The sequence below is a fragment of the Eulemur rufifrons genome, chromosome 5 (genome assembly GCF_041146395.1).
Source record: "Eulemur rufifrons isolate Redbay chromosome 5, OSU_ERuf_1, whole genome shotgun sequence".
Taxonomy (NCBI): domain Eukaryota; kingdom Metazoa; phylum Chordata; class Mammalia; order Primates; family Lemuridae; genus Eulemur; species Eulemur rufifrons.
In genome coordinates this window covers 32,145,040-32,170,586 of record NC_090987.1, presented here as the reverse complement: position 1 = coordinate 32,170,586, position 25,547 = coordinate 32,145,040, and the positions used below count along the sequence as shown (strand labels likewise).

Here is a 25,547-nt window from a genome sequence, read left to right as displayed (position 1 = left end):
TCCATTATTTTATTGCTAATACTGCTCTATTTAATGACTGGCTTTTCTTGGCATCTCATATTGTTGGAATGTTTTAATGCAATAAGGAAATTTGCTTAAACCCAAATATCCATACCTATCGTGGCACAAGGAATGTTTTTAAAGAGGGCAGCTCTCCTTTGGCAGAATTCAAAAAGGATTAAAGAATTATATTTTTATTTTTTCCTGAAAGAAATGGAGTCCAGGAAAGATTTAATTGGGGTTAGAAGGGTTTCTCTGTATTTCTTTAAGTCTTTTTTTATTTTCAATTTTTGGCATGCATTTTATTGCTGGATATATTCAGAATATCTAATATACACAATTTCAAATGTAAGTACTGCGCGTAAAGCACGTTACTATCCAAACATTAAGCTTTTTTGATTATTTGCCATTTGGAGCTACTTTGAAATTATTATTGATCTTTCAAAACAAATATTAGTTGATAAGTTTTAGTCGTTAAGTTTTCTAGGCATGGTTTTCCCTAGGTATAATTAATGGTTCTATACCATTGTTCTTTGAAAAAAAAATTTTTTTAAGTCCTATGGCCTCAAAATTAGGTCTTGGATCCTGTTTACTGTTTTCCCCCCTGACTCTTATACAGTGATTGGTGTGAAGAAAAGTGCTCAGTAAAGGTTGTGTGACTGAGTGAATGATTGATAAATAAGCAGATAAGCTTATTCGAAGACCCAAACCTCTTTTAAAATGTTGTTGCATTCTAACAGGGGACCACAGTTTTATTCTTAATATACAAAAATGTATTCTTTGATTTAAATTTTTTATTCATAAAAACTTTTTTAAGCTTGTAGTATATGTCAGGCTCATGCATACAGATATCTGTTGTGATTTGAGAGCATCTAGTTTGATTGTTCAGAAAGTTGAAAGGGAATGTTTGGAGGGAGAGCTGATATAAATGAAATTGGCCAACGGATACTCCCCTCCTTGTTTTTATTAGACTTTGGAACTCCAGTTTTGTCGGAGAGCTTGCTACTTATTGGGTAGCTCAGTGGGACACACGGCAATTAATAGTACAAAATACCTGTGTTGCAGCGACTGTGTAATGTACGGATCCTAGTTTGTGTTGTGGTTCTGCACCCACACAGCTTCTGCCATTTTTATGTAAGCATTGTGATTTCTAATTTTGACTTTTAAATTTTAGTTTTATTTCCCATGAAAAACCATAAAACTGTGACTTTTCCTCTTAAAATAAGGCAATGAGTAAGGCCAGCAAAGGGAAATACATCTGCAATTAGTGGCAGGTCACGCAACTTCCCACCGACTTGCATAGGAAGGTCTGTGGTTTGGTTTTCATATTTTTCCCTCATTGACCTTAGAATAATTGAAAAAATAATTTATGAAGGCTTCTTTTTTCAAATTTAAAACAATTCATTTTTAGACATGCTTTTCCATGTAAAGAAAAAAGCAGCTTGGCTGAATTCTGCTTTCATGAATTCTTATTAAAAATCAGAATTGAAAGTTAACTTCAAAAATTCCTTAGATAAACTAAATTTTTGAATTGGATTTTCATTAAAAGTAATAAACATTTATAGAGTGACTGCTCTGTCCCCATCTTTGCATGTCGGTCAGTCCCAGAGTTAGTTCCTGAGCCAGTGGCAGCTGAGGCAGACGCAAGCGCCAGAATGGCAGGGACCGTCATAAATTCACATATGTTCCAAGGAAGCCTAGATAGGGGAGCATAAAGTCTGCCTCAGAGACTGGGACAGTCAGGGAAGCTTTGGGGGAATCTGTTTAATGTTTGGTCTGCCAAGATGAGTTTGCCAGACAGAGTGATAGGGAAGGATATTTGAAGGAGGAGGGACAGTGAGAGCAGGTGCAACACACACAGCAAGCGGATGTGTTCAGGAAACACTGAGGGGCCTCGAGATTGGCTGGATCAGGGAAGGTGGGAGTTGAGGAGGCAAGTAAGATGTGAGACTAGAAACAGAGACAGACCATGTTTGCATTCTGATTTCTTGTATCTTGTATCTTTCCTTGTATCTTAGGTAATAGGTGAAAGTTAGAATTGTGGGTGTCCAGAATTGTGGGTGTCCCCTTGTGTACCTGCCAGTGGATTAGTAATTCGATTAGGAGGGAATACCACCCATATCTTCTCTCTAACACTCAACTTTAAAAACATAAGCTCTAACCTACATTTTCTAGTTCAGCAGTGTTTTCAAGTTGAATAGTAAATAAAAAGGAGGAGAAAGAAAACTTGGAGACACTGAGAGACTGGAATCCACAGTTTTGCTGGAACACAGTCACCAGTTTTCTGGCCTTCAAGGCTGTCTCATGGTTACCTACACTCTTCCACTTCCCTTTGCTCCCAGATCTTCTAAATAGAATAGTTTGAAGGAGACATATGCGGGCGTGAGTGAGAGTAGAAGTAGATGAGAGGCAGATTTAAAACCCCCAGATTAGCTTCTCCCTATGTTTTTGGTTTGCCCAATTTTGACAGGCAAGCAAAATATAGACAGAAATAGCACTTTGACACCTTTTTCTTTTTTTAAACAAATGTTGAACAATAAAAGTTCTAGGGAGAACTAGTCATCTCATTTTTGTTTCCTCATTTTCAGTGTGTCCACTTCTGAAAAGGGCAGACTCTCTAGTGGGATTTCGAGGTATAAAGTTCTGGCATAAGTATTGTGATCATGCCAGTGCACACTTAGAAAAAACAGCTCCCATTTTGTTCTGAATGCCAAGAAGATATCACTTTCTAAGCTGCATGTCAGTGTTTGATATTTATTGGATAAAACATCTGTCCTAATTTCTTCAGTTTCTTGGCTCCTGTTGTAATTTTACATGCAGGGGATTTAACCTGATCCTTTCTTTAGCATTAATTTTTCTTGGGCTTGTGTTTCAGAGGACAAACTCAGTCCCTTAGATAAGTATTCAGGCAACTGTTTAAAATGAGCCCTTCATTATTTATTTATTACATCTATTAAGAAAGCTTCAAGAATAAGTAAAAGCAAAAATGTTGGTTTTGTTAGAATATGAATCTGCATGAACTTGCACAATTCAACTGTGCAGTGAGTGCCTGTTTTTAGATTCAGCCGTCTGTATGTCGTATGCGTGGAAAAAGACTGAATAAAAGCAAATCACATCCCATAGAAAAGGTCCATATTTGTCAGTACTTAAAAACTGTGTATAGGCACACTGCTTAGAGCCTGTGGATGATTTTTTTTCCTTCCTTGATTTTTTTTTCCTTAAAAATAATGCTTTCAATTCCAAAGGAGCAATTGCTTATATATTTTATTTCCTATTACATTTGATTTTCTTTAAGGTTCTATAGTTATTGTAGCAGAAGTAAATAATAAGTGCAAATGGTTTATCTAGAGAGAAGTAAGCATCAGGACCAAGTTCCAGAGAGATCATGGAGAAAAATGACTACCTAATACAGGGTTACTCATGATGCATTACTTGGGTCTAGATTGGAGTCGAAGATTAAACAAATTAATTTGCGTAAACGAAGGTGAATCATTCTGAGAATGAACTTCATAGTATTCCTTAATGCTGTTTCAACTCTGTTGTCCTGTCCTCCCTCTGAAGTTCTGAGCTCTAAATGGAACAGAATGTTTCTTTTGGAAACAACAACATATGTGAACGCATGTGAATCTTTATCAACACCGTGCAATAAACCAAAATATACAGCATGTATGCTGATACTGATAGGTATCCCAATATCTGATGGTTTCCTAGGTCAGAGAGAAATAGCAATAGAGAATAGTGAGCTAAATAGCTGTTATCTTCAGGAAGGACAGCTGATTGTGTAATGCTTCTTGTAGCAATCAGAAAATAAAAGGGATGCCAGGCTTCAATGATGTATCCACTGGGTCAGAATTTGTTATCGTTTAATCCTGCTGTGTTGAAGTTTGCCTTTGAAAGACTTATGAATGATAGCATTTTCTAAGCGAATTGGTAGTGCATTTGAATTTAGATGTCCAGTATGCAGAAGCATTCTCATGTTTTCCATAAATTCCCTAATATCCGTGGACTATGTTTGAGTCTCCTTTTAACCTAACGCATCAGTAAGTTTCCAATTTTATAGGCGGAAATGCCACCCTAAGAATGTGAAAGTAGTAAAACATGTTTGCTAAGGCACACTTGACTTTGGCTGGGCTTACATTAGGTCTGTTCAGTTGGGGATCGTATGTCCCACCCGCCACCTTTCTGTCACCTCCCAAGTTTGTCACACTTCATAGGGACTGCAGAACATCGAAAAGGCCATGTGTATAGTCAGTATACACAACAGATTTATCTTTAGAACATAAACTGATTATTATTTCTAATATTTCTTGGTAAGTAAGCTTTGGTGAAGTGTTACAAATTACTTTAGTGATGGTTTCAAGGGGAGAAGCCTAGGAAACATAGTTTATGCAAGCAATGTTATAAAATATTTCTTAACTAGAACAGTTAGACTGACTCAAGGGAAAAATGTCAAATTGTATCAAGTAAAAAAAAAAAGTCACCTGATCTTTAATTCAAAACCTCTCTCACTATATTCATCTGCAAATCTTTTTGCTGCTTAGACAGTAATATTTCCTGGGTGTATCATTCTCACTTACAATTCTCAATTTTTTGTCGTGTCAGGGGCCGAGTGACTTGTCCTCCCCCACCCCATTAACTTCTTGTTTTAGTATCTCCACCATGATGCAACTAAATTAGGCTTCTGTAGAAATAGAATTTTCTGCGTCAGATCTTGATTTTTGAGGCCAAATATTTTAAGTGGAAGAATCATGGTCTCTGGAACCAGACTGGGCTGGCCTTAGATCCCAGCTCTGCAGTTTCATTGGCTGTGTGACCACGTGCTAGTTATTTAGCCTTTCTGAGCTCTAGTTTTCTCCCTCCAATAGGGAGACAATACCTTTTTATCTTGCAAGAAAGCTGCAAGGATTAAATGAGGCCACATATGGGAAGTGCCTGGTATTAATAACTAGCAATTATTTTATTTTCCTTGACTTGTTCATGGGGCTTTCTGATTACTTTCTATATTAAAACAAAAATTGATTAACTCTTTTTTCCCCAAAATTCTCTCTCATGAGCCACATGTTCATTTCTAGGCAAGATACGCTGGAGCCTATCGAAAGCAACCTGAGTGTTTTCAGTGCTGTGCGGATGCATCCGTTTTTGACTGCAATAATTTTAACCCCTCTCCTTTCCTTTCAAATTCAGGTCAGAATCCTCCCGAGTTACAATCACCAAAAAAAATTTCTTGAATTAGGGTTAACCTTGATCCCCTTAAAAAGTCATGTTTTGAGCCCTTACAATATGTTCTTGAGTTATTTTCTTCCATCCAGCTTCCTCTTGCCTCATGCTTTTGACATATGCCTCCATTCTGCCGCTAATCATAGTACTTCCTCACTCTGATTTTCCAGATAACTCCTCTCCTGGAGTACACAGAAAAGGGCCTACATCTGTGCTCCTGCCCAAACCGCTTCAGTGTTAAAGCCTTTCCGTTTGAAGAGGACTCAAATGAGGACTCAGAAGTCTGTTAGTTTGAGGAGAACTGAAGGCAGGGTTCTAGCTCCAACGTGGGTTTCGCAGAGCAGAAATTATCTGTGGGCTCTCCTTGGTCACCCAAGTTAGTGAGACATTGATTCCCCTAAAAAGCAGCCTTTTTGAGTAAAATGTCTTGTATAGAATAGACAATAGGAAAACCTGACTCTGATAAAGATGGGCAGATTATATTGTAATCTGTGGAGAGCACCATTTTCTTGAAAATAATTGTGTTGAGTTGGCAACAAGCATCTCAGATTTCGTTTTTCCTTCTCCATGCTATGTGACTCAGCCCCAGAGGAGAAGATAAACATGTCCCAGTGGGTCCTTCATGCTATAGAGGGAGGGCTGTTAAATAGAAGAATCATAATACTTGTGAGGCTGGATAGATTTAAAACAATTTCATTAATTTAGATTGTTTCTTCAGAATACTGTGCATTGCCCATTCTCCATATTCAGATCCAGATAATATCTACCGACTTACAACTCTTGAGACAGATATTATGCTATTTTTATGTCCATACAATAGTTTCATGATGTAGAAATTACCATCGATTAATATGTAAGGACATGGAAGCCTAAAAAGATTAAATGGAGCTGTGGCCACAGTTATTAAATGACTACTCTTTCTCTTCAAATCTAGATACTCTTCTTTTTACTGTGCTATTTTGCTTTATTTTAGGTATCCATTTTCAGTTGGAGAAATGCTCCAAGTGAGTAATTACAGTGGATATAAAAAAAGGAATTCAAATTAGTAATATCATTATCTCTCTCCGTTTCTAGTTTGTTCGAAGCAGGTAACTGACGAAGCATCTTCCACTCGAGATTCAAGCCTTACTAACACAGCCGTGCAAAGCAAGTTAGTGTCTTCCTTTCAGCAACACACCAAAAAGGCTCTTAAACAGGTAAGATAGAGGCATTTGGTTTTTGTCTTTCAGTTCTACCTACTTAAAGTCATCTGTGTTCTTCTAATCAAGTAAAGTAAATGAAAACCTAGCAATCAGAAAGCAATAGAGATAGTCCTGAATTCAACCACATCCGTACTATTCCATTCACTTATTTTCAACTATCCTAAAAATTAAGAGAAGCTTCCCTGAGAAATTTGTTGTAAAATAGAAGAGAGAACGTGTACCTGCAAACACATATAAATTTATATTAAGATTTTTTTGCACATGTGTGTGATTTATTGGGTCACACTGTATCTATGAACCCAATATTTTTAAAGTCATGTCTCTCTTTATGGTTTTTATCTTTTATCTTTATTGTGTTTATCTGATTGTTGGTGAAAAAAATGATAATTTCTTTCTTGTTACTGAGATGCATTGTTACAAATAAGAATAATAGCAAGCGTAGCTTACTCATATCTAGGATATCCATAATTGAGTGTTGTTTGGTGCTGAATGGCAGTTAGCTTTGCAGTGTCTTCCCAGCATCGCATAAACAGTACTGACCTGTGTGGTCTTGCCCTGAGATGCTGGTGGGAAGTAATGGTTATAAGGTTGGGCTCTGGTGCTGACAGCCCCTGGTTTAAATCCTTCCTACTCACTGTGTGACTCTGGGCAAGGCACTTCTCCACTCTGAATCTCACATTCCTTATCTAGAATACATGGAATATAATAGTATTTTGCACGTGGGATTGATCTGAGAATCAACTGAGGTGATACAGTGAAAGCACATGGTAGCATGAATGGCTCATAATAAACAGTAAATAAGTGATAGCTACTGCTGCTATACCAGCAAATGCTGAATTGTGCAAAGAAGAAATGGAAGAGAGATTATGGTTAGATGGAGCTGTTGCATGATGGTAACATTGCATCAGTAAATGGAAGGCTCTCATACTTAACCCTGAATTCATAATTTTCCCTTGTTTAACTGCTTTCTTCTTGCGTGTTTCATTTTGATTCTTTTGAAACAAACCCCCTCCAACCACCCCTTGATGACCCTTACCAGGCCTGGGAATAGACATCTGGTGCTATGTTTATAACAAGGAAAAGAGGAACTGTGTTTTCTAAAATAGAGTTATTTTTTTTTTTTAAGTTCCACCAACCACTAAAGCTTCTTAGTATTTACTTTCAATCTTCTAGCCTTAGAACATCTCCACCTACCTTCTCCTCTACCTCCAACAAAGAATTGTAGGAAATTTAACACTTTTCTACTGAATTATATTACCTTTCTATTCCATGTTAATTATTGAAATTGTAGCATTTGCATTCATTGTATTATATTCAAGGTGATAACAGTATTTCATCCTGCATAGGTCAGTTAATCTTTGGGGATTTCCCTCTGTACTGTTGCTTTTGTGTAATGTTTTAGATGCCACAGAACAAAACTGAAATAATTGTTGACAATTCCTTTTTAGTTGATGAATTAAGAAATGGATGTAGGTAGGGAAACCTGGGCAAAGCCTTGTTCAGGTGTCAAAAAAAATGTAGATAATAAATACTAAACAGGATAGAGCAAAAGGTACAAAACTGGACACTTGTAGCTGTGGCATTTAAGAAACATAAATGGGATCATAAATGAAACTCATACTTCTGAGGTTCAGTGATTTGGAAAATGTGCACACTATGAAATTTTCCTGTATATAAATGGAAAGATAAAGACTCAAGTCTCTGTATTTTTATGTCTCATTATTTTTTACTTTCTTCATTTTGGTTTTGTATTATTTGAACATGTTTTACGATTACTAAAACATGACCCAACTTGAAGTTACTGCTTTTTTGTGTGTTTTTTTTGTTTTTGTGGAGCTTGTGTTCATGGGAAGTGCCACCTGCTTGTTGAGGGTCTAAGCCTTATTTCCAGAAACCTGGCCTGTAAGTTTCTTAGTGTCCAGAAAGAAGTATTTATTCACTTCCTAAAACTTTCATTTTATAACCAAGTAGCAAATTAGTTACCAGGAGAATATGGCTCAATATATAGCAGATATGCTAATGTTTGATTAATAATCAAATTCATATTGGAAATACATTTAGAAGAAAAGCTGTTCTTGCAGAATTTTGCCCAGATTCCTTGTAATTGCTGAATTTCTTAAGACAGCATTTCAACAATTGACTGAACATACAGCATTTTAAATTGTAGCAACCTCAGCAAATCTGCAGCTTTCTTTTCTTTTGGATAGTTGAATGGCTATGACCATGTGGAATTATTTGTAAGCGTATTTTTTATATGTGTGTGTACGTGTGAGGCCAATTGTATATGTTCTGTGTTTGCAAATATATGTTTTGTGGATATGTATACACACACAAGTCATGATCATACAAACCTAGGCCCAGCTGAATGACTCTAAAAATAATTGCATTAGCGGATATTTACCTTTTCTGTATTTCTTCTGCTCTTCATTTTCTATGCACTATACCATTTAATTCTCATGCAAATGCTTTGAAGTATGTACTTATAACCCCATTTTTGAAATGAAGTAACTAAGGCCCCCAAAATGTAGATAACTTGCCCAAGATCACCCAGTGAGTAAATCTTGGAAATGACATTTGAATCCAGGATCATAGTTTCATATTCTACCCTCTTAACTAATACCACCTTTAATCTATAGTATATAATTGGATAAATTAATTTTTGGCGTTATCCAAGGGAATTTACATACTTGTAAAGTGTAAATTGTTTTTGTATAGCATACAGAAAGCAGTATAGAACAGTTATTAAGATTACCATTGCTGAACATAGACTGCTTATATTTGGTACCAGCCCACATTAATGGCACACACTCAAATACATAAGGCATTATTATTTTATTAGAAATATACTCTGATTAAGTAGGGCTTTTAATAGTCTAAGTATATACATTGGCCACTGAAGGTTCTTAGGAATAAGTAAGTGAATGAACAAAATCAAAACTCTAAAAACTCAACAGCTTATTAATAATCATAAGTATAGTGAAAAATAATAATTTAAAGCAAAACCCCTTGCAAAATAGGCCAGACATAATTACCAAGGGCTGAGGCCTTCCACACTCTACCCCCACCTAAAGCATATTGCTACAGAGAGTAGATTCTTTGACTTCACAGCACTGTTGATTGCAGTGTAATTATAGGCTGGACAGTATGGAAGCTGTAATGCCCCTTGACTATTGGCATAGAATGTTTTCATGGCTCCCAAAGGTTTGGGTTCCTTTTACTTTCCAATCATCAAAACGTTAGTTACCATCGTATGTTGGGCATAATTGGATGAATAACATATTGTTATTTCAGTAGGTTGTTTTTTTTTCCCTGAATAAGCATATTTAGAAGCCTCTGGAGAGCAGCAGATTGCTGATTGTTACCTTGTTCCTGTCTTCTTTTTACCTTGATATTTTGGTTATCATGCTTCTAAAAAGTATGAAATGATTAGATTTTGAATTTTTAAGAAATATAGTTAAGTTTTAAATTTTGGAAATTTTAGACACTGAAAGAAAATGAAAAACTAAAGAAGGGTGAGTTCTGTTACGGCAAGCATCATGGTGGTGTTACATATTGTTTCTGTTGGTTTGTTTGACTTTCTTCGTTATTTAGGGTGGTAGAATTTATTCATAAAGTTGCAGATCTTTTTTCTTTTTGATATTGCAGAGAAGATATATTCTTGGTATTTTGCTTTAGCTTTATATGTTTGACCAATACTGTGAAATTACAAAGGTTATATTACATAATAGCAGTTTCTGAACATGGGCATTGACATTTAGTGTACTAGCAACAATACAAGTTGTTGGTTTCTGATGCAGCCAGCTGTTTCCTGTGTGTGTATTTCTCATTATTTAAGTTTTAGCATTTACAGCATGTGATATTTTAAGATTGTCATTAGAAGACTTATTGCATGCAGTGCATTCTTAAGTTACATTGTTGGTGTTGTTTTTCTATTGAAATAAAGCGGGCATTACTTGCTTAAAATTCCCAGTTAACACAAAGGCCTCTGATTTTAAGTTTTATTTTTTCATTACAGTAGAAATGAGACCCAATCCATATTTTTAGAATTATCTGAGAAGCTTTCTGCCTAAAGAATGAAATGTTTATCTAAAGGTTTTTTTCTCTTTTTACGAGAAAGTATTGCAACATGTCTCTAGAGAAAAGCACGCTCAGTCAGCATCTTTTGATTTCTTTCCTTTCACTTAAAGCCAGAATTGAATTGATGTGAGTGTGATACGATCTTTACTTTTCGTAGACTGGCTTAGCTCTATTATGTTTGTTTCCTTTAAAAATTAGGTGTATTTCTAGGTTTAAGTCTGTAAATTTCTTTCATATTGAATAGTACCTGGAAGTATTAAACTTGGTAAGTCCAATTGTTCTCCTTCTTACAACATCAGAGATTTTGAGATTGTGCTCTGTGTAGTTCAGGCAGTAGAACATTGTGCATGTGACCAGATTGAAGGTGCATTCCTTCGTCAGAGACTAGATTTACACTCGCCATCTGCTTGTTATGTAGGTCTGGCGATGCTTCTTTCTGAATTAGAGATGCCAAGACTTAAAGCTGATCTATAAGGTAGTCCATTAGTATTCCAAAGTACAACTAAGACTTGAGACAGTTAGAGGTACCTCATTGATGTCATCCCCCTAAAATGAATTTAGACTAAAATAGTAAGACTGATTAGATAATATCAATGTCAGAATAAAACTCTGGTATAGACTAATCAACAGGGCTACCGCTAGCTAATTAAGACTCTGGTGTGGAATAGAAAAATCAGCATTCCCCCCCGCCAAGTTGTCAACTAAAAAGAATATCGCCTCCTTTAGGTTACAGGGCACACCCTCCACAGCCATCTAAAGTAGCTCTACTTTAGATCTACCAGCCCCATTTCCTAAATATATTATGTGAACTTATAGTTTCCAGGCTGTGCACTATCCAAATTTAATTACTATAAGTTAAATTACAGATAACGTCTATTATATACATAATATAAAATAAGAATTTTCTTAGAATTTTAGTAAAAGCTGAAAGCTGAGACCAGTATGTTGCAAGTATACTCCATTTTGAAGAGAGATGCTAGACACAGCCCCACAAGTCTCACTGAAAAGAAGACCAGATGGTTGACTGATCATCCCCCAACAGATATATTAAAAAATAAGATTGATTATATACACATGCCCTATATATATATATTATATGTATAATATACATATTATATATATTATATTTATATATAATATACATATATTATATATATATATTCACACACCTTGTATTCTTGTATTTTGAAGGATTATGAGACCTGGAGAATTCTGAAGGCACAGGGATGGCCATAATATCTAGGCAGAAATAAAAGTATCAAGTTATGCTTTGTACAGTAAGACAGGGATGCTTAGTATACCTGTGGCCTGAGTGGGTGCTGTACTGTTAACCAGGCATGGGGGATTTGTAAAGACCTTGCCCAGGAAAGCTACCAGTTTAGGTGAGAGGAGCCCAAGTATGTGGGGCTTATGCTTAGGGGAAGCCCGGAGGTCAGCCATAGAGTACATGGTCCAGGTTAGGGTAGAGTGTAGTTTCAAAGGTCTCTCCCCACAGGCCTCTGAAGTCTCCACTAATGCAGGCTATAAAAATCTAGCAGTTGGCCTTCTGCCTCCCAGAAGGTTCTGATGCCATGACTATGCCAACACTGGTTAAGACAACTTGGCCCTGTTCTTCTCACTCATCAGTCTCAATCTTAATCCTGGGGAGGCCGGGGGGTGGTGGCGGGCAAGAGGGCAGAGATGAAGGAAGACTACAATCATGAATACTTTCTCCAGTGACATTTCAGACCTGAAGCATAAGCATGGCCTGGGGAGGTGGAAAGGGAAGCTTTTCCAACCTGAAAGTGACACTGTACAAATACTCAAAGGTGACCCAAGAAGCTGGGCATTCTACATAAAATGTTTTCCAGAAATGAGAAAGGAAAATTGGTCAGAGCATAGATTACTGTAATATTAGAAGAACAAAGTTATCTATCGATTGTTTCCTGCTATTTCTGCCTTTTAAATAAAACACTTATATATTTTAAAGAGAGATAAATGAGGGACTTTCTATTTTTAATACACTTATTTTTGAAAATTTTTATCTTCACTCAGTAAATATTTACTGAACATCTAATATATTCCAGGTACTCTTCTAGGCACTCGAGCATATGTCAATGAACAAAACAGACAAAAATCCGTGTCTTTTTAGAGCCTGCTTGGGGAAGGGAGGAGATAATGACATTACACAGTATACTGGAAGGCAATAAGTCCATGAAAAAAAAAAAATAAAGCAGAGTGGAGAATACAGTGGGAGCAGTAATACAAAGTCTCCCCTTATCAATGAGGATACATTCTAAGACCAACAGTGGATGCCTGAAACCATAGATAATATGAACCCTATATAGATACACTGTGTTTTTTTCTATACATATACACATGTGATAAAATCTAATTTATAAATTTCTTACCATGAAATTTATAATCTTACAGTAAGAGATTAATGACAATAAGTAATAATAAAATAGAACAATCATAACAGAATACTTTAATAAAAGTTATATGGATGTGGTCTCTATATATATATCAAAATATCTTAATAGTTTTGGACTGTGGGTAATTGAAACTGCAGAAAACAAAATCGTAGGTAAAGGGGGACCACTGTGTCTGAGCAAGGACCTGAAGTATATGAAGAAACGAGCCATCCAGCTGTCTGAGGGAAGAGCGTATCAAGCAGAGAAGAGCGAAGGGCAGGAGTGTGTGTGGAGTGTTAAGAAAGAGATAGCTCAGAACGATCAGAATTAAGAAACATGGCTAAGGTGTGGGGTAGAATGCATTTCATGCAGTGAAGCTTTGTAAATATTAGCTGAACAAGTGAGTACAGACAAACCGCAGTAATTTGTTGGGAAACACCCACTGTGTGGTTCATCTTTGCTGTGCCTCTTCCATATCTTTGGTATCAAGGTGCTAGCATGGTGACTTCAAGCTCTGGGAAGGAACTAGGGTTCCTTCCTGCCTTTGCGTTGAACCTAGGTCCCCTGTTCTTTATAAAACCTTGGCCACCATTTTGGGGAAGTTCTTTGACATCTCTGTAAACTTTTTACTCCTTTTTTTCCAACCACATTTTTTTTTTTAATATTCTTGTAACCACTAAAGCTCCCTCAGATAGGAATCTTGTTACTGCTGCTTTTACTTACTAGGGACCTGACAATTTCCACACGACTGGTTTCTTCTTGTCATTTAGATCTCATCATCTTTGTCACCTTCAGAGAGAAACCTTTTCTGACGTCCCACTCTATGTTGGTCCCCTCTTGCCCCAGTTACTCTGCCTCATCTTCCTGGCATAATTTTCTTAGCACTTGTATGTGTGTGAAACTGTTAGGTTTATTTTATGTATTTCCTTGTTAGTGCTTCACGAAAATATGAACTAATTAAACCTTTTGTCATATTCACTGCTGTAAATTAGTAGTACTTGGGACTGTCATGTAACTGAGTAAGTTCTCAAAAATGCATTTGTTGTAGAATGTGTAAATTACATAAATATAAAAAGTGACATTTATGGAATATTTACCATGTGCTGTAAACTGTGATAAATATTATTCTGCAGACTTTTCTATTTAAAGCATCTTGCCGGCATTATTTTCTCTGTTGTACAGGGACATTTGCTGTCTTTCTTTGCGTCTACAGCCCCTTAAACATTGCGCCTCCCTGTTGTTAAGACAGTTCTGCAGTAGCCCCAGTTCCTCTGTGGCTTAGCACAGCAGAAGAGAGATTTTAATACCCACATTGGGCAATGGTCAGACTGACTTATTTGGCTGGTGGCATGGGAGGCATGGTGTTAAGTAGATCTCAAAGATGGGTGACCTCGTGCTGTATTTGTCCCACGGTCATCTTTCCTTTGTCTGGCACATTGTTTAAAAACAGAAAGACTCACCTAAGAATCTAGATTTGATACTTCTCTTAAGTAACAATTGCCCCCTCCACTGGGGTATGTATGTTCCTGCACCACGTGCACTCTCCCCTGTTTATGTTTTACCTCCAGCCAACCTGGAGAATTAGAGTTACATAACCCCCTCCCCCCAAAATTGAAGAACTAGCCCCTCCTGTACTTGTGGCATGCATGCCCTACCACAAGAGACCAGGAGTCACCATACAGCCTGCGGCATGGACAGAAGTGCCAGAGTTTCTTTTGTTTACAGTCAACCCAACCATCCCAAGCATCTCAATTGAGTCAACGTTGTTTTTTCTCCCTCTATCAACATTCTGATATGCTTGGAGGGGGTCCCCAATGTCCAGAGTCAAATAAATCCTACTTTCTGGAAAGTGAATTGGAATTTTTCAAGGCAGCCACAGACACAGTTTAAAATGCCTGTGCATCGAGGAAGTTGACATCAAGGTGCCTCTTTCACCGTTCAGATAACTGAACTCTGATATGCCTGGCTGTGTCTAGCGGTCTGTTGCTTTACCACTGTTACCAGTGTCATGGGAAACAAAGACTTTCCATTTTTTGCTTATTTGCTCCTAGAAGTGTTATTTGGGAATAAATCTAGTGCTTATTTTTCAGCAGTAAAACAACAAAAAATATACTTTTAATACACTTAAAACATTTTTTTTAGTAATATGGACACTTATTTTTGGTCACCTAAAGGCACATAGTGTTGTGAGTCAATACTTTCAGAACTGTTGTCCTGAGAAATATTCACATTTTTCTGAGTAGTAAATACATAATCAGAAAAAATCATTCAAACTCTATATTGGTTAACTTTCTTTATCCTTGCCTTGATGCTATTTTGATTCTTTAAAATTCAAAACCACTGCGGATTTTTATTCTTACATAATTTTATTATAGTTTCTTTCTGTCTGATTACTAATTTTTCTGTAGTAGAGTCTTCTCAGCTCTAGAAATGGAGGTGAACATTTTTGTTACTTTATTATTTACCACAAATGCTCTAAAAAGGCATGCCAGTTTTAACTTTATAATTCCAGCTTCTAGGCCTCTAGTTAGTTTATCTTTTTTTCCCCTAACCAGTGTTTTTTTAAAATAAACTTGCTAACCACACACACACAAAATAAATAAATAAATAAATAACTATTTTTAAAATGCCTAATATTTTTCCAAGGAATGTAGTTGAAATCTATGCTGTAAAGGCTCCTAAAAATGGATCACTCTTTGTACAGGCTTTATTGTTTTATGAAGTCTTAACTAGTAGGCAGAGATAAACTTAATTGTAATTTAAAGCACTGTGTTGCCTTGTTCTGTTTTATTATTGGATTGATAGGTTAATGTCTATAAAGTGATTTGAGTTCTTATACAAGGCTAGAGAGATTATGCATTGCTTTGCAAAATTTATGTGCAATTATGTATACACCTTGAAGAGAGAGTAAATGTCTTAAATATTTTATAGCATTTAAGCTCTCATTAAATATATTATTGACAGCAGGCTAAAGGTGAAAAGGATGGCATCTTATTAATCTTTGTATCTCTTGCCTCTCCCCTCATGTGTGGTACTTTCCAAAAGCTCAATAAATGGAAGAATCGAAGGGAAGATGTCTGGTGTTATCATTAGCAACCATATGATTTGTAATAGATTTCCCAACGCTTTATGTTCTCATCTGGCTTTAAGTCTTATCTGAATATTCCTTCTTTCAATGAAATGGTATTTAATTTTTCACTTCTGTAATTATTTGATTGCTAAATCTTATGGTCAACAAGTTGGGAATTCAGTTAATAACCTTTGCAAATAATATGACATCGTTTTTTGACAGCAAAGGGAAATACAGTCAGTGCAGTATTTCAGGAGATCCTGACAACTCTTGGTTGAAGAACATTAATCAAGTAACTGGGATGTTGTAAAATTGGTAGAAATTACACAGAAACCAGGAATAAAAAGGTTTGAGGCTGTCTGAAGCCAGCCTTTTAACCTTTTGAACAGTTTTAGCATTCCTGCGACTGTGAATTTAATGGCTCTTCAGTTTCGTCTGCTTAAGACCTTTTTTTATTACAGGTAATTTTCAGCATAAAGCGATCAGCTAGATAAGCTGTATTTCAAAAATTTTAGAAGTCTTTTATTATATTATCATCACCGTGGTCGATTCATTTATGAAACACAAAGCACTCCCATTTGGAGAGATTTATTCTCATCATATCAGTTTTTTCCTGGATTTGCCAGAACCCCGTCATGTTCGTGTTCTGAAGGTTAATGCCCAAAGTCAAGCAGACAGAAGCCAAGTGCTGCAAGGTTTCCAAGATTAGGACTGATTCCCTTCACAGAAATAAACGATTCCTGCCATGTTCAGTGATTTTGTGCAGTGCTCCCCATGGCTGAGTGAGTGCATCAATACTGGAGTCCTTACATGCTGTACATACTGATGACACTCAGTGTTAACTTGATTGACTGAACAGTGCATGGAGAGGACGCACCTGCGAGAAAAGTGCAGACACATATATTTTTATTCCTGGTTTTGAAACATTTATTTTACTTGGGAGTCATAATTTCCAATTCCATGGGCTCTCAAGCCACATTGCTAAGGTAGAACAAGCCGTTAATTGCTGCTTTGTTGTTAGAATTATACCTAAAATGGTTTCAGGTTTAAACCCTTTACCCAAAGCCTGATTTTATGCTTTTGAGGGAAAATGACATGCAGGTAACTATTAAGAATCCTGAGAAGTTAGGGGTTCCGTAGAATTGAAATCTCTTTAGAGGTTCTGTCTAGTGATGGGCAAATGAATCATAAATTCAGTGATGAGACATCATTTTGGCTGTATTTTTGTGTTATATTTTATTATCATGTTTTGTAGGCTTTGAGGCAACAGCAGAAAAGAAGAAATGGAGTCTCAATGATGGTAAACAAGACTGTTCCTCGTGTTGTTTTGACACCATTAAAGGTGTCTGATGAGCAGTCGGATTCGCCTTCAGGTAAAGAGCTGAAATATTGTATGCTTGGCCAGTTTCTTCCCGAAGGAGACTTCCTCACTGAGAAAGATGTCATGAATTTTTTTTTTCTGAAACTGAATAATATTTCCACTTGAGGTTTGGTTTAATTTTTTTTATACTTTGACTCTTTCAGTGAGTCAAAAATATAGAACATTTCCCAGTTTAAAAAAAAGGCTCCAGCTCACTCATCATCATCAAATAATTTTATCTGCTAATGTCAATAGATATAAGAAAATGTGTAATGATACGAGGTGGATTATGTTGTTGTTGCTTTGGCTTTTTTTAATGGTGGACCACACGCTGATGTATAATACCATCAAGAGCAGTTCTTCCGTGAGTGTGAATTTGTTTTTCAGTTTTGTGCTGCAAAATCAGGAATAGTTTATTAGTTTTTGTGTTCTGACAACATTCTTCTCACCCCAGTGAAGCCCTGACCTTTTCTTCTAATTTACGTTCTGTCACTTTATCAGCTAGGTGCCATTCTATTTATTATAGATTAGTGTTTGCCTTTTCTGTTCCTACTTCAACATAAAGTTATTCACAAAGGTATAGTTCTCCTCCCCTCTTCGAGATTCTCTTCTTCATCTTTCTGTCTCTGTCTTGTATTGTCTTGAAATGACTTAGTATTGTTCAGGCTTATTCGTGTAGTTTTACAAAAGATCTGACTCTGTTTCTTTTAAAAGCTATCAGATCAGTGAACATGTTTTTGACTCCACTATTAGGCCATCTGTTCTTGCTTTTTGTTCTGTTTGATTGATTTATTGGGCTTCTCTTTTTAGGGGAATCAGATTGTGGCCAAAGGTAGTAGATTAACTCTTAGAGAAAGAGATTATATCTACAGTTCTTAAAACAATTTTAGATTTTTCTTTTCGAGGACAGCTAGAGGAAGATAATGACATAATAACTATTTCCTTTTTTAGGATCCGAATCTAAAAATGGTGAAGCAGACAGTTCAGATAAAGAAATGAAACATGGGCAAAAATCTCCCACTGGAAAACAAACAAGTCAGCACTTAAAACGATTAAAAAAGTCTGGTTTAGGTGAGTGTTTAATAGACTATGACATTTCACATTTTAGAGATTTATGTCTTTTCAAATAAATTATGAAAAATTCTCAGAACTTTTATTTTTAGTGATTAAACAAGGAAATTAAAATATCCTTCCGTTTATCTAAACCAAAAAAGGTGCTAAATAAGGAAACTTTACAGTTACATTGAATGGTCTTAAGCTTATTACTAAATTTGTTAATGATATTATTGGATGAAGCAGAGGATAAAGATAAGAGACTTAAAATGATATGTGTTCAAATAATTGTCTGCCCAGTCATGGTTCTGTCTAATGTGCAGTGTTTTATTTATGCAACCGAGTTTCACTGTATTGCGATATACTGTGGTGGGGGGAAAATGCAACGTTGATGAAAGGTTCGTTGAACTGGATAGTACATTGTCACTGGGGTCTGCTGCAATAAAACTGCTCTGTCTTGCTTTTTGCCTGTGCTACTTGAAATATTTAGTAGTGCCTGTCTGAAAAATAGTGTCAAGTTGCTGAGAAATGTGGGAGACACAGTCCATGGGTCTTGCAAGTCAGCACCAGATTTTGTGCTGTATACTTCCTTCCTGATCACTTTTCATCAGAAATCCCACAGCAGCATTCAGAGAAAAAGGAGGACAAGGATTAAAAAGGCAAAAAGAAACATATCCTGAACTGAACATTATAATTGTCAACTACCCCTGCTTTGGTGACTGACCTGGACCTAATGGCTTCATTTCTCTCTCTTAGTTGTTTCACCTGTGAATAAGGGTGGTCTCATGATAATAATCTGAATCATTATAATATGTTGTAAAATGGTTGGTAGAAACTACAAAGTTCTGCCACTTTGGGGGAAATTTAGGATAATTCTTATTTACAGAGTTTCTCTGTGAAATTCAAGCAAGATTTTAACTGATTCATTTTAGTTTTTAGTAAAGCTTTATTGTTTGCCTACTGTATACGAGGCATTTTGCTAAATTCTGGGAACATCCTTTCAATGAAAAACCTTTAAATAGAGTTTATAATCCTCAGATAAGAGACCTCTGGTAAACCAGAATTTATTTTTGATTTGAATTCCTTAAATATAGGACATAGTTACCTATTTTATAATATATTATTTTCAAGGATAAATTATTTTACAGTTATCACCTAGCCCAAAATATATCTGTGTGTGTTTGTGTATAACCACACTTACATACACACTGAGATGTTTTTTCCTAGTACTCTGAGTGTTGTAAAGTATTTTAAGATAAGTAGCTTCTGAAATAGAAAACTATATAGCGGGAGAGTGATATGTAAAGAATATACTCAAAATATATATATCCAAAACAGTGCCGCATTACCATACACTATGTGATTTAAACATGTGACCTTTAGCTAACAACAGTCTCCTACCAACTTCAGTAAAGTTAATGCCATGTGATGAGTGTAAGAACATTTAAGGCACAGGGCCTGCCCACTTACTCAGCTAACTTTAGGACTGAAAGTCAACAAGCCTCTGTACTGTGTTATCAGGATCCCTTCAGGGGCTCGAGTCTTCGTCAGGATCTCTAGTATTTTGATGGTTGTTACCTTGAAGTCCACACTCAAGAAGACAATCAGAATTTTTTTTCTTTTTTTTAGATTGAGAGTCAATTGAAAAATACAAAGGCTGATATAGAAGCCTACTCTTAGGAAATCCTCCATACCACTAAACATCTTCTATATTAAAACAAAAATAGTGCTGCCAGAGGATTTCAGCTGATTTGTTAGCAAATTATAAGGGTAATAAAGGAGACCACCATGATCTTTTGAATGCACTTTGTTTTTAGACTACAAAGTAGTAGAAATAATGAAGCAACAGAGAAATGAAATCATATTCACTGCCCATATTTAATGGAATGGTATGGGTATTTTGACACAAGAGATCTCATTTAATTCTTATTTCAATTTTGTACAATAGAATGATTTCCATTTTACAGCTGAAGACAATGGAGACCCAGAGGGGTTAAGGAAGTTGCCTGAAAATGACACAGCTAAGATACAAAGCAAGGCATATGTAACTCCAAAGTCCAAACCATTCATCCTGGGTAGAATCGGAATGCCAAATCATCTAGCCTGTGTTTTAGACCTGTAGGCACCACTGAGAAGAAATAGCATTATAGGACATCATTAGTCTACTGCAGGTGTTAAAGTGCAGGTATACGAGTTACCCATCGAAGGAGAGCCAGCAGCTCTAAGCTTTCCTGGCCGATCCTGTATCAAACAGGAGGAAGAAGGTGAGATTTAAAAATAAGTCAATTGAGGTAAAAATCTGTCAAAAATAAACTGCAGGTGATCACTGGGAAGGAACTGTGACTAACCTATCAAGCTGCTGAACAGAATGGCTTATTTTGTGCAGGTGAAGTCTATTACTTTTTAAGCTTCCAATATATATCCAGCAGTAGGGAATGAAAAATGTGAAAAGAAGAGCCTGCAATATAACCATCTCCAGACAATACTCATGTTTTTTTAGACAGTGATGTTTTTGATGTCCTATTAGACTAGAATGATATTTAGTACTCTATGAGGCATATTTATGCACCTCTTTTTTGCCATTGAGTTGTTAACTCCTTGAGAACAGTGAGCTTCCTGTAGTTCTTACTGCTGTCTCCATTATATCCCTCCTGTTTAGTAGGTTCGGAATAAGGAATGAATGAATGAATGAATGAATGATTATAATTAACTGAACATGCTAGTAAGTTTGTCTGGATGAATGATGCATCCTATAGGTTTCAGCATGGTAATGAAGCTACTTCCATCTCCTTTAATAAAAATTATCCCGTATTTGGGGGGAAGGTCATTCTTTGTGTACCCATGTGTAGCTGCAGGAAAAATGCAAAGGAATGATCCCACATCACTCCCCTTAGCCGGCCAGATAAAGAGAGCCTGTTTTCCCTCTTCTGTTTTTTCCAACTCAAGTCAGACATCTAATTCATACACTCTCAGAAATGTGATTTTAACCTTCTTTGCCTTATCTAGGTAAGGGTGGCTGTATATAAGTCCTAACCTATTAAAATCATTCTGAATTAAAACAGATGTCATAAGTCTGTTCTAATGTAAATTGATAATTCTGAAACAAAATCTAGTCAAAATCAGATGTCAGGATATAAGTCTAAATTTTTATTTTCATTGTGACATTTCCCTAACAGGATAAAAAAATACTTCTATTTGTCCCCTAAGTAATTCCTCTGGATCTCTGGCAATTACTTAATTTGTCACATTGCAGGATATTCACCCAGTTCAAGGTATAGATTTTACTTGGGTCTTGGAATCTTAATGAGTGTGGCTCAATGTGTCTTGAGCTATGCTCCAGTGTTTCCCTGAGGACTCTGTAGGGGAGCAGGCACCACTCAGCCCTTCCTGCCAGCTCCCCTGGAGAGGGTGAGGAGCACACAGTAAAAGAACATAATAATAATGAGCTTTGCAATTCCTCGGTCATCTTAGTTCTGATGGTAATCTTAATGTTCTCATGAGAAATCTATCACTCAGCATGGGAAGCCACCACCATTGATGTAGGGGTTTTTTTTTTGTTTTGTTTTGTTTTGTTTTGTTTATTTGCTCTTGGCCAGGGTTATGTATGAAAACTATGAGAATGTTTCTCTGAGTAGCTTGCTGATTGAATAGACTTGGTAACAAGGGGTGAGTGAGAGCAGCTGAAAAAAATGGTGGTATAATAGTACATATTTCTTTGATGTTGTAGTAAAATAAAAGCAAACAAACAAAACCTTGTCAGTCCCTTTCCTATGTCTAAATCAAGCATGGCAGCAAACACTATTCTGATATGCATAAAAACAAATGCTAACAATGTCTACAGGGACTCCTTTGTTATTATAGGCCTTGAAAATTAGTATAACACTAATTGTTAGACTACCAAGTAACCAGGCAGTGAATATCAAGGTAGGGGCCAGCTGCAAATGTGGTTTAAAGTATGTTTTTCTTGCCTAATCAGTTGTTTTAATACCCTCTCTCCTTGTCTTAGCAAAGGATAAAACTCATTGAAAACCTCCCCCATAGAATTTTCTGAGACAACCCTAGTAAATTTTCATCTCACTGTCTTCATGGCACTTAGAACATGGATTTGTGAACACTTTTAAAAATTCTTTAATAATACATTCTTATCACTTGTTTTGTATTTCTTGGTATCTCACATTTTCCCCTAACTAAAATATAAGTTGCTTGAATTCAGGGTCATTGACCTAACCCTATCTTTAATTGTACTTCTTCCTACCTAGTCTTGCAATAGGAGTTTAAAAATTGGTTGCTAAACAAATTTAAGCTTCTAATGGTTGTCTCTGAGGGGGGTTTAATAAATGTCCTTGTTGGACCCAATTCCTGGGATTCATTCCAATGTATTTTATTTGGTTTAATCTTTCTGTAGTAAAGAATTACAATTTGGTGGTGGTTGGTTGTTTGTTTTTTCAGCATATTACGGGGGTACAAATATTTAGGTTACATATATTGCCTTAGCCCCACCTGAGTCAGAGCTTCAAGTGTATCCATTCCGTAGACGGTGCATACCACACCCATTAGATGTGACTATACCCATCGCCACCGCCCCCGCCACGTGCCCAATACCAGATGAATGTTACTACTGTATGTGCACATAAGTATTGATTAGATAGTACCAATTTGATGTGATACCTCAGTAGAATGGGCTCCAGCTCTATCCAGGGTAATGCAAGAGGTACTAGATCACCGTTGTTTTTTGTGGCTGAGTAGAACTCCATGGTGTACATATACCACATTTTATTAACCCACTCATGTATTGATGGGCACTTGGGTTGTTTCCACATCTTTGTAATTGTGAATTGTGCTGCTATAAACATTCTAGTGCAGATGTCCTTTTTATAGAATGCCTTTTTTTTTCCCCCTTTGGGTAGATGCCCAGTAATGGGATTGCTGGATCAAATGGTAGTTATACTTGTAGCTTTTTGAGGTATTTCCATATTACTTTCCACAGAGGTTGTACTAGTTTGCAGTCCCACCAGCAGTATATGAGTGTTCCTATCTCTCTGCATCCACACCAACATTTATTGTTTGGGGACTTTTTGATAAAGGCCTTTCTCACTGGAGTTAAGTGATATCTCAATGTGGTTTTGATTTGCATTTCCCTGATGATTAGAGATGTTGAGCATTTTTTCACATTTTTTGGCCATTAGTCTATCTTCTTTTGAAAAGTTTCTGTTCATGTCCATTGCCCACTTTTTGATGGAGTTGTTTGATTTTTTTCTTGCTGATTTTCCTGAGTTCTATATAAATTCTAGTTACCAGCCCTTTATCAGATGTGTAGCATGCAAATATTTTCTCCCATTCTGTAGGTTTTCTGTTTGCTCTTGTGATAGTTTCCTTGGCTGTACAGAAGTTTTTTAATTTGATCAGGTCTCATTTATTTAATTTTGTTATTACTGTGATTGCCTTTGGGGTCTTCTTCATAAATTCTTTGCCTAGGCCAGTGTCTGATACTCTTGAAATAAATCAGTGTAGAAAAATAAAAATAAAATTTGAATCATAACCCCGTATCTTTTCATCCTAAAAAATTATTCTCAGTGTTTTATAAATATTATTTGAAAATCTCTTACTACATATCTTTGGCCATAGATCATCTTAGAAAACCTGTTATACCATTGTAATCAAAAGTTCTAAATTTAATTAATCTACAGCAAATAATAAAAAGAAGTAAAATAAAAAAAAATTGTTAGACATTGTCACAAGATGTATTCATATCTAAAAATTTTCTTGGAAGATATTAAAAATATGATAAACTGAAATAGGAGTGATTATCTTTTTAACTACTCATTTTAACTTTGGAAAATATATTATAAAAAGTGAAATAATTACACTTACAGTTCCTCTTACCTCCATGTTTTTGTTATATCATTTCCTAGGCATCAAGGTTGGTAACATCTATATTCCATTTGCTTAACCATAATCCCTATAGTTCTTTAACCCTGGTACTATATTTTAATGGATTCAGTGATCCATGATAGACTTTTTATACAATTTCATCTTTTATGAAGGCTACATCGATCCGTGTTTTATGTGATTAGATTTTGTTCTCTGATAGATTTTTTTTTTTGCCTTACACTTTACTCTTTGAAAGCCTATTTTTCTTCTCTGAAGATTCTTTCAGAATCTTTCCTTTCTAATTTCTTTGAGAGAGTGAGAAACTCTAGTTTTGAACTCTTTCTGTATTTGGGCAGTTCCTCTTGTTTGCCTGGTCTGCGTTTTACATATGCTCCTTCCCACTGTGTGAGTGTGTCTGTGTGTGCAAATTTTACGCATAATTCCTGTGTGGGCTCCCCTATGGGAAATACGAATCTCGAAGGCAACAGACTACTCACTGATCAACAAGTGCTCCAGAATCCGCAGCCTTCACTCACATTGGTGATCTTAGAACTCATTCTGGCCAGATTAATAGAGAATTTCCCTGACCCTATTTGGACACATTCCCTGTGATTTTTATCACGCGATCAGCCTGGTGTCTTCCTGTGTAACACAGACTCTGTGGCCATTTGGTAATTGTTGCTTCTCTTCTCTCCTTTGCCCTACCTGAGCTACCTCAGACCCTGTAGGCTAAGTGTCTGGGAATTAGACACTAAAATGACAACATCTTTTTTCTTCTCTGTGTACTATAGGGAGATACGAGGTGCCAGCTTTAATGAGATAAGACAATCATATATAATTGGATTGTTCTTAAGCCAATTTAGAGTACATATGTAAGGATAATTAAAACGGAATTCAATATCCTCTGTGGCAACAGATTTAGTTCGTCTTCCTTGTCTTTGTTCCAAAGTTATAAAACATATTTTTGCTTAGGTGGACATCTTTGGTTTGTCATACAAGACTATGTGCCTGTCTGAAGCTTCTTTTTTCAATGATCTTCCTAAAGATTTTCAACTAAACTAAATAGTGGCAGCTTAAGTCCTATCGCTCACACTGCTCCTAGCATATGTTTCAAAAGTAGGAAAAAAAACAGTTTTACATTTTTCTCAAATTCCCAACATTTCCCCCCCAGTCAGAATCACTCTTAACAAATGACCTCAACTCCTATATATGACAATATTTAGGCCATGTAATAAGTATTAAGCAAATTTATTTCTATATTTTTTAAAACATTTTTACCCAAGGTTTTGCCTTTGCCCCTACGG

General features: G+C 36.2%; 1 protein-coding gene across 1 annotated transcript in view; it reads left to right on the top strand.

The window, feature by feature from the left end:
• Window positions 1-25,547, top strand: part of ASXL3 (ASXL transcriptional regulator 3) — a 132,740-nt gene that overhangs the window by 47,124 nt on the left and 60,069 nt on the right. Inside the window, exons 4-6 of the mRNA XM_069468135.1 lie at window positions 6,292-6,413; window positions 17,215-17,332; window positions 18,271-18,390. Of these exons, the coding sequence (XP_069324236.1) occupies window positions 6,292-6,413; window positions 17,215-17,332; window positions 18,271-18,390 (360 nt within the window). The remainder of the gene's footprint in view (window positions 1-6,291; window positions 6,414-17,214; window positions 17,333-18,270; window positions 18,391-25,547) is intronic.